This window comes from Eulemur rufifrons, chromosome 3 (assembly GCF_041146395.1).
Source record: "Eulemur rufifrons isolate Redbay chromosome 3, OSU_ERuf_1, whole genome shotgun sequence".
Lineage (NCBI taxonomy): Eukaryota > Metazoa > Chordata > Mammalia > Primates > Lemuridae > Eulemur > Eulemur rufifrons.
In genome coordinates, this window is record NC_090985.1 from 52,611,306 (window position 1) to 52,621,887 (window position 10,582).

Below are 10,582 nucleotides of genomic sequence, written 5' to 3' on the forward strand. Positions count from 1 at the left end.
TCCTGTGGCCACACCTGAGGCCAGGGCACCCCACTCTAAGCTTAGAAGCCAGGGCTTTTTTCTGAAGTGCCAGGCAAGAGTGTAGGGATACAGCGGGAACTCACCCGCAGCAAGGACCAAACTCAGGAGGAGTGTGGGAGGAGACAGAGATGGGAGGGACGCAGGGACCGTCCTGGACTACAACTCCCGGGATGCTCAGCAAGAGGGAGCTCCCCTCCCCGTCCCGCCCCGCCCCGCCCAGCCCAGCCCAGCCCGGCAGGGCGGGCGCTGCCCACCCCGCGGAGCCCAGAGCCGCGCGCAGAGGCTACAAGTGCCGCGGCTAGTGATTGGGGGACTTTCTGTGGGAGCCGTGCCGGGACGAGCGCGTGGGGCTCGAGCCGCACGGAGTGGCCGAGGCGAGAAGGTGAGTGGCGAAGAGTGGGACGGGGAGGAGGCGCTGGACGCGAGGCAGAGAGCCCGGGAGCCTGGAGGAGCAGGGGCGCATGTCCCCACTCCCTGCCCAAGGTGCCTGCTTCGCCTCCGAGTACTAGGCGGACGCAGCCCGACCCGCGGTGCCTCGGATGGGCGCACAGCTCCCCAGAAATGGCTTGATTGATCCCGCAGCGCCCGCGGAGGGCACGGCTGCCCGGTGCTTGCGGCTTGCCCTCCCGGCACAGCGCGCACAGGACGCATCCCGAGGTCGCCTCCCCCAGACCAGCCTCGCCCTTGTCCGTTCCTGTGCAAATATTAATGCTTTTAATTGCCGACAGACAGACGAGGGAAAGTGCAGTCCCCTCCCATTAAGGTGCAATATCGTTAACTGGGCTTTTAGCAGACCAGAGAAAAAGAGGGAGAGGACGGAAGCAAAGAGCCTTTTTAGCTGGTCCCCTGGGATTATCCGGTCTCCACTGAGGATGGAAGCCCCGGATTACGGAGCTGCAAAGGAAATCGTCTGTGCAGTTCGGATAGAGCAAGCGGGAGCCTCTCTTTTATTTAAAGAAAGGTACAGGCAGGAGTAGAGAATTAAGTGGGAATTTCTCTCCTCCTTTATTATATATTGGAAGTCCCATAAGGAACCCTGCCGATTGTATCCAAAGTAATCTAATGTGATGAGTTAATTGTGCCAAAGGTTAATCAGAGCGCCTAATGCCTGAGGGAACTGCGAGGCGATTTCTCATTTCTGCAATTGAAGAATCCCGCTACGATCCTTTCGTTCACTGAGGGATCCTTCAGTAGGAGGTTGCTCACTTGCTAAAGGAAAGCGCAAGTTCAGTTGTGGTTTTCTTGCACTTGGTGTTTTTGCTGTTTTCATTACAGAGAAACTCCAATAATAGGAGAAAAGTGGTTTGTTTGTTTGTTTGTTTGTTTTAAACAATCTCTGATGTATAGCAGAAAACGTGTCAGTTCCCTCTCCCATATTTTGCGTTGCCAAGTTGACCTTAGGCGACCCTTGCCTGTGCCGCTGTTACCAGCTTTGGAGCTGTGGATTTTGAAGCATAATAAGCCTCAAGCCATGGGTTAAATCAATTATCACCCTGGATTTAGAAGTAAAATAAAAGGGGCCCTAGGTTAAAAGCCCCATATTTAGTGATAGTGGAAAGTGAATTTTTATTCCTTGGAAGGATGGCAGAGGCAGAGAAAGATGGGAAGATGGTTTTCTGCTCAGCCCAAAGTTCTATTCCAGAAAGGCCCCTTGCTGCAGTAGGAGGGAGTGTCATGGATATAAAATCCCAGAGGTAACCTTGAAAACAGCTTCTCACCAATTTGCCTCAACAGAACTCTAACTCTGTGCGTTTATGGTTTGCCTCTTACTGTCAGTTTACTTCTAGATTGGGTTCATAAAAATTTCTGGATGCTCAATTTCTTGTGCATGTTTGTTAGCAAAGCATGCAGAGGGGAAGGACCTCAGACCCACACAGACCAGCTGGAACAGGCGCAGTGTGTGGGGGGAAGTGGGCTGGCTTCTTGTACTTAGCAGGGATCACAGCGAAGTGTGTTGTCTACACACTTTGGGGTCCAGAACATGTGGTGAGGGAATGGGGCTGAGTGGAAGCACAGTGAACAAGGAGCATATGGTCTTGTAAATACAGGGCTCTGTGACTAGGGTCACTGGATGTATCGCGTGAGATTAGGACAGCTGGCTGATTACGCCAGCCTTTTTCACCCACTTCAGAGCTTCAGAATCAAAATGCTGAGCCCCTGCTCCAGTGGAGCCCAACTGACAGGGGCATATAGTCATTCGCTCATGGTGACGCTCTAAAGCTAATCTGTATTAGAATCCGTTGTGAAATAAACAGAGTGTAAACACTCACAATCTAATTGAATTAAGAAATCTATGCTTTCCTAAGTCCCCTAGGATATCAGCAGCTCTGCTAAAAACGGCCCCTGCCTTTCTCATTTTTGTCTTTATACAGGAAACCTGCCTTCTCATTTGAGGGATCCTGTCGCAGGAATGTGTGAGTCCTTGGATAAATTTGGCTTGGTGACGGCAGTGTGCTTTCACCAGAGACACTGCCACTTCCTCCGTGCACCTTTTCTACCCTGACCTAAGTTTCTCAGTGTTAATCCCTGTGACAAGTCAGAGCATTTGTCCCTTCCACACTTCTTTACTGCCACTAGGAATCCCCTCCTTTCTGTTGCCCCTTTTAGGAGGAACAGGGGCTGAGGTGCCGACAGCTGTGACTGCAAAGGAAATGGGGACCTGAGGAGTGGCACTCCTGGCAGTGCAGCCTTAGCTTCTGTTGGGTTCTTATCTAACTGTGTTGTTATTGGCAGACTTTCCGAAAGCTGCTGGGGGATGTCTGACTAGCTCCCATGGAGCTCCACCACCTTGCAGAGAAGAGCAGCCAGGCAGACCTGTGTGATGCCGTGGACTGGAGTTCACAAGGGCTTCCTGATGACCAGGCAGATGCAGCAACCAGAGCTGCCCTCTGCTGCCAAAGACACTGGACGTCCACACCAAGGGCAACTGAGATGGAAGGGTCTAAACTCAGTCCTTCTCCAGCATCCCCCTCCTCCTCTCCACGAGACTGTGCTATTCAGCCAGACTCCTTCCCACAGGGACCTCTCCACTCAGAGAACAGCCAAGTAACAGTGGAACGGAAAGTCTGCAACTGCTGCAGCCAGGAATTAGAAACTTCTTTTACCTATGTGGACGAGAATGTGAACTTGGAGCAGCAGAACCGAAGTTCTCCTTCAAGAAAAGGGCGTAATCACACTGGAGACCTGGGCTGGGAAAATCCAAGTGAGTGGTCCCAAGAGGCTGCCATATCCTTGATATCTGAAGAGGAAGACGATACAAGTTCAGAAGCCACATCTTCAGGGAAGTCAGTAGATTATGGTTTCATCAGCGCCATCTTGTTCTTGGTCACTGGCATCCTGCTGGTGATCATCTCTTACATCGTGCCACGGGAAGTGACTGTGGATCCCAACACGGTGGCAGCCCGGGAGATGGAGCGCCTGGAGAAGGAGAGTGCGAGGCTGGGGGCTCACCTGGACCGCTGCGTGATTGCCGGGCTCTGCCTGCTCACTCTGGGAGGGGTCGTCCTGTCCTGTTTGCTAATGATGTCTATGTGGAAGGGGGAGCTTTATCGTCGAAACAGATTTGCCTCTTCCAAAGAGTCTGCAAAACTCTATGGTTCTTTCAACTTCAGGATGAAAACCAGCACTAATGAAAACACCCTGGAACTGTCCTTGGTAGAGGAAGATGTTCTTGCTGTACAGAGTTAATTCTCGTTGTGAGTTTCTTGAGAGTCTGCCTTGGCGTTTTGTATGAAAAAAAATGTTAATTTATAAAAAATTAACAGTGCAATTTATTTGCCTGGCAAGAAAAGTTTATTTCACAAACCAACAGCCAGTGAGTGTTTTTGTTCTCCATGTGTCTTCTATTTAGAAGAAAAGCCATGTAAGATGCATAAGAAACCACAACCAGCCACACCTGTCCTTTTAAAGAGCTGAACACTAATTAATCTGTGATGGCCATGAGCTTCTACTTACTTATATAGCAAAATATTTCTAATGACCCAGTACACAAATGATTTCTTTTACATGAATATGGGATATTATTCTTTGGGTACAGGGGGTCCTACACAGAGTAGGATCAATTGCTAATCTATTTTGTGACAAATTTACTAAGCACTAATCACATAATATATTTAATTCTCAAAGGTGCTTGTCCATTTTCTTGCTTAATTTTTCTTTCTATAATTTGGCTAAATGCTAAAATATGGAATTTTGAGTTTGAACATTTTAAAGCTTGAGGATGTTGGTTATTTTTAAAGTAACTGTAAAAAACGTTATATTTAAAATCATTCCTGTATTCAGAAATAGTAGTAACTAAGTCATTGGGATAAATTTCCTAATAAAAGAAAATTGTATAAATCATTATAAGACCAATGTGAATTTAACCCACAATGTTAGTGCCAGATAATAGCCAGGGTTACATGCCCCTGTTTGTAAATGAAGTGAAATTAGTTGCTGATATACATTTTATTTTTTGTCTGTGATTTTGTTATCGTACTGGTGACCTGTGCTCTTGAAGTCTTTGCTGGTTCTCACACCACAGAGGCAAAGCATGAAAGTTTTAAAATATGTTTCCAGACATCTAAACATCTCGGCAGGTCTGAGTCACATTGGCTCTGGCATGCTCCCAGGTGACATGTTGTTGTTGTTTGGGGAAGATCTCCAATACAATTGCAGCTACACTCTTGGGAACTGTGCCTAGCAAGCTGTATCAGTTGCTCTAAGCCAAACAACAAGTCCTTCCCTCAGGATGGCAGCAGGCCTTAAGCCCACAGCCAAAAAAAATTAAAATGGGAAGAGAGAGAGAGAAATATTAAATACACTGATTCAGTGGGAGCTGCACTCATCACCAGAACTCCTCTCCCACTCACAGTGGTCTAGGAGTCATTCAGTAACTCTGAGCTCTTGCCTTGTAAAGTGCAAACTCTCACTCTGTGCGAAGCATGATAGTCAGTGTGGTCACAACTTGGCAAAACACACACCCAGTGTCCACACTGACACGCCACCTCTGTATGGCAGTGGTTCAGGAAGGGGACAGGAAACGCACCCTCAGAAACATCTTGCATTTTGCACCTTTTCCTTGAGGTGTTTCCAGCCTCCCACTTTAAAAGTTGTTTTAACTGCCATGACTGTTACCAGGATCAGGGGGATCATTCTTAAAAACGACTAGAGCTAGGAATTGGTGTGAGAAGGCAGGGATGAAGTAAGAAAGTGATTTATTTATAGATTATAAAGGCTGGTTCTAATGTCTAAAGTTTGTGTTGTTACGGAAATCTGTAGGATGCACGGGTGACTTGGCTGGCAAAGTGTGTGGATCAAGATATTTATGGGAATGAGCTCTCGTAGGCGTCGAGATCGATTTGATGAGCGAAGTATGCTGTGTTACCAAGGGTTAAGGTGAAATGCAAAAAGGGAGGATCAGAGGATAGTAAAAAGAGAGGACAGGTATTGTGAAAGAATTATAAGGTAAAAATGAGAAATTATATGGACATCAGAGGAAGCTAGATGTAGTTCAATTGCTTTACCCTACAGAACAGTACTCATTTATTGATTCAGAAAGAACTGAGACAATATAAGCATAATTTTTGTTTTTATTGCTGGTTCTTTGTGCTTTTTGAACCAAACTTTGTTTTACTGTGGCTCGTGTCATAGTTTGTATTGAGGCTGTCTTACCAGTAGTATAAGTTTTAAATTCTAAAGGTTTGTAAGTCTGGCTGTAGCTTGCCTGAGGATCCATTTTGGATAATATTGAAGCAGAAAGGGAATAATCTACTTCTTGGCTGAGTGAATAGGTCTGAGCAAGTAGGTCTGAGCTTTTTTTTTTAATACGTTTACAAAAAACTACATGTTTATTCATAGAATCTAAATGAGATCAACTGAGTTTGTTTTTGTGTATTGGTGAAACAAGATTAATTAGCCAAATGGCAGACTAAACTGAATTAATATGCAGCTGATTTTCAGTATATGAAGGAAGGGGAGTTTGAGAATCAAATATTAGGAAGTTTTCTTCAATTGATAATAAGGGAGAAAAAGCCAAAGCTTTTCATGTGGAAGCATTTAGTGAATCTTGCAGTGCTACCAAATTATATAGATGTGGTCTAAAGGCAACATAAAAAAAGAATGCCATTTAGGAAAAGAAAATATTCAAGGGGGGAAAAGACCTAACAAGTCATAATATATTTCCTTTTTTTCTAAGAAGTCTATAAAATTTTCCTTAAAATTGAAAATTGAAATTTAGTAAGCAAATGCATATTTCAACATTGTTTGAACCTGCTCATATAGAGAGCACATCTCTTTTGACATTCAACTTATATGAGGACAGACCATTACACCAAAAGGGACCAATTTAGAAAATCATCTGGATGACTCCTTTCGTGCTGGATTGATGTCATTCAGACACTTGCCTTAATCAACTTTTCCCTGGATATTTGGTGTGTGTAGCCCTCATCTACTCTGTTAGTGCCTGCATTCAAGATGAAGATTACTTGAATTTAAAATAATGGTATCACAGGCAAAGAAAAGCCATGTGCTTTATACACTGTTGTTTCCAATCTTATAAAGAGTGTTTTTGGCTCTAGAAGTACTTAGGCAAGACCAGGTGATAAATGTTACAGACCTTGGTCAGACAATAGCTGTGGTGTTGGTCTTGTATCCTTCCTGGAGATTTATGAACTTACATCTATCTCGTCAACACGGTGCTGGTTGTTACCTCTGAAAGTTTTTATTGCTAAACCTGGAGAAGCAAAACTCTTTTTTCAGAGGTCCTAGGTCTTTAGCTTATTTACCTGGTTTTAGAAATCTAAACTCAGAGTCTTATTTCTAATCTTAACAAGAAGGCAGCTCATCCTTCAGCAGTGTGGTCCAATGGGGTGAGTTCCAGAAAGAAAGCTACCTTTCTCCTTTACTTCTGGGACCTACATGCTGCTAATGGACAGCTTAAGCCTATTAATGTCTTTAATAAACCATTTCTTTTTAAAGCACCTTAAACTGTTTGTGGCAAAGTTTGCAGAGAGTTTTCTTTGCAATGCTGTTTGTCCTTTGCAGCCATTTGGAGCTCCTAAAGCAGACCATATAATATGATGCACTGGTCCTCATACAAAGAATGTCTTTCCTTTGTGTTCCCTATTGCATAGCTGAATTATAGTTTAGAGAACAGGACTGCTTGGAACCATAAGTTCTCAGAGGCTGTGGCTACTTTTACCCACACGGCTACTATGACCCTTGATTCTGTACTATCTAGATACTTACCTTGATATCACATGCCTTTCTGTCCACTCGAAATTCCATCCACCTGATACATACTTGCTTTAGGGACCCAGTTGGACCAGTGCTGGCACATGCCCTTTGAGGTGCAACTTTGGACAAAAAGACTCCTCTACCAAATTTATCTGTGCCTTCCCTTTGCCCCCTAGGGTAAATTTAAATGAGTGAATGAGCACTACTTGGATATCAAGAATTAAGAGTCTGAACTCAAGTGGCTCTACTTTTCTTTTACTTACTTCTTTGAGACAAGCAGAAATTCTAGGCAGGAGCACATCTTTCACATATGCCATAGTTGGCTCACACAAAACCTTACCTGGATTATTGTCTAAAGTTAAAGAAAAAGCATTCTATATCTCTCAATTAGGAGAAGGTTTTTCAATCTGAAGGTCAGATTTCACTCCAGCAATTAATGTCACCACAAAAATGTGATCTGACAAAGAAGATTCACAACCTTTGCCAAATCTACGGCAAGATTTAATACTGTCAACTAGATTCCACTGCAAAAAGGGAATAAAACAGATCCCCACTGCTCTCTCTAATGGGTTTAACCTTTCCCAGAACTGGACACAAAGAATGACTACGATGAGAATTATAATGAAGTCTCACTGGCTTTTACCAGTGTAAAATAGTTCATAAGAAAGAGAATTAACATATCATTGTGTTTCAGCTGATTTTCAGCTGTATTATTTTATGGTTCATAGTATTCTATAATATTCTTTCCTTCCAGCTTTCATAAATCTAGGGAAATAATTTGCCTGCCTAGTGCATTGACACTGTAAAAAGTAAGATGTTATTTTAAACACATAATACTGATTTTAAAAATCCGTGGCTTACACTTAAGAGTGTACTTGTGGTTTAAGTTTGTCGGTATGCGAGTTTGTGCACACTCAAGTCCATGTATGTATTAGGAGTATATTTGATAGTTATAGATCTTTAACATCCAAAGCTATTGTTAGAATAATTTTCTTATAGGAATTTGGCATGCCTTAATGTTGACTTTAAGAACAAGAGAAGTGTTTCACAGGTCATGAATGAAGAATTTGGAATCAACCTCAGAATGAGATGCCATAATTATATAAATCTGTTTTCGTGGTTCAGCATCCCACTAATGTTTATTAATTTGTTTTTTTAACCTTTCAATTTCAGGCTCATAAGAGTGTGGCATATTTAGAAATTATCTTACTGTGAATTATTATTTTATTTCAGGGAACTATATTCCTTTGTTCCAACTTTTGATAACTCTCCTACGTTTCAGGAACAGCCAGCCTTATTTTCTCACTGTCATTTTTATGCTTCTTAGCCAGGTTCCAAAAAAATGTCATGTACGAAAGAAAGCAAAGATGGGTTATTACTATACAGTATATTTAGAGTTTGTACTCTGTGGCTCTCATCATGCTTTTAATTTTTACTTTTCTTGCCAAACAAAAATAATTTGATGTTTATTATGTGCTTTTTGATATTATAATGGGAAATTATTAGGTTATGAGCTTTTTTTAGGGTATTTGACACCTTATATGTTAGTAGAAGTATGTCATATTGTTTTAATATAAAGCTATTTATTAAGATGTTTTATTCTATTTGTTAACTTTTATTTAAACCTGAATATGTGATGCTGATTTAGTCTTTTAAAATTATATTTGAAATTATTTGTCAAAAAAAAATTAAAACTAATATTTACCCCTAACCTGTGTATCATTTTTCTTGGTACCATATCATTAAACAATGTAAACTGTGTCTTTTTTTTTTTTTTTTTTGCTTTATATGAAATAGTCCAGGTTATTTGGATTTCTCTAAATTAATCAGTATTCAACTAAGAATATGAATTGTGTGATTTGGAAAAAAAATTCATGAATAGATATTTTTTAAAAGCACTTATCTAAAAATCCAGAAGGCTTTTAGGTGAGAAACAAATATTGAATTAGCTTATGCCCCTGCTCTTAATCTTCTCTTAATCTAATTTTGATTTCCATTTTCATTTGAGGTATGCATCACAATCTTATTATTAAGTAGAATTTTATCCTTATTATGTATAAGTGCAGTCAAGGTCAAGAACTCTAAAGAGACAATTGGAAGTGAGGCCCCATATCTTGCACCACCTGTTTAAAATAAAAATTGGATCAAGATTCTTATTTACTTCCTTATAGGAAGAAACTCTAGTTATTTCTTCATTTACATTTTTTGCTAGGAGGCCTTTTGGTTTTTGTTAACCACCTCTGATCCGTCAGAGTGAGCTAAGTAATGCTGCTATAACAATTCCACAGTCTCTTGCTACATTACCTTTGCAGGTCAACAGGCAGGCTCTCAGGGACTCAGTTCAATGTAGCTACCTTTTCAAATATTGCTGGTTGCCAAGTTAGAGGTAAAAAGAGTTTGAAAGTTCTCAAACAGACACTGTACCCATCCACAGCTTATTAGCCAGTACTCACTTATAGTCCCACTGAAGCCAAGAAATGTAGTTCCATAATGTGCCCTGAAATGGTGAATATCAGAACTGTTGGCAAATGACACTAATGACTACACAATTTCTAAGGTCTTTGTTTTGTTCAAGCACATTATGTACCGTTGAACATAGAAATCCTTATCTTCTCTAGTGATCATTGACCCATTTAATATTTTTATACTGGAGGCAAAAAATTCTTCTAAAGATCTCCAGAAAAGGCACAATGTAGTAGTTCTTTATTAAAAACACTTCAAATGGGAAATAATTATAATTACCTTAATATTACCTATATGGCTTTATTGTATTATTTTATCATAAAAATTAGGAGATTAAGCCAATTTATGCTGTCAACTCATGGACAGGAGGAAGTGCTTACTTCCTTGGGTCCTTATTATGTATTATTTAGTTTATACCTTGCTTTGTTTAATTTTCATAATATATCTCCAAGGCAAATATCTGCCTTTTAAAACTGAATAACAAGCTGAAGAATGTTAAATGACTGGCCAAAGTTTATATAACCAATAAGCAGTAGAGAGAGAATTAAAACCCAGGACTACTTCACTAAAAACATATTTATTCAAGGTTAGAAGAAATACTACCCTTCTTGCAAAAAAAAAAAAATTTATTCTAGCTATTTTATTTTATATTTATTATTTTATAAAATAAAGTAACAGCAATGTGATTTGATAAATAAGAAACCCTTTATAAAGAAATTATGCCAATATTTTGCTTTTAGATAATACAGTGATTTTTCAAAATATAAAATCAAATTAAATCCTACGCACTGTCCCCACTGAGGTTCCGATAACCCATACTGACTGACACTTTCCCTTGGAGCTGAATAAAAAATGTAGTTACTCTTCTTATGTTTCCAGTGGT

At 40.9% G+C, this 10,582-nt stretch overlaps 1 protein-coding gene across 1 annotated transcript; it reads left to right on the plus strand.

Moving 5' to 3' along the window:
- Positions 1-2,793: 2,793 nt before the first annotated feature.
- Positions 2,794-3,708, plus strand: TMEM74 (transmembrane protein 74). Its single transcript, XM_069466092.1, has one exon. The coding sequence runs from the start codon at positions 2,794-2,796 to the stop codon at positions 3,706-3,708; it is 915 nt and encodes a 304-aa protein (XP_069322193.1).
- Positions 3,709-10,582: the final 6,874 nt, after the last annotated feature.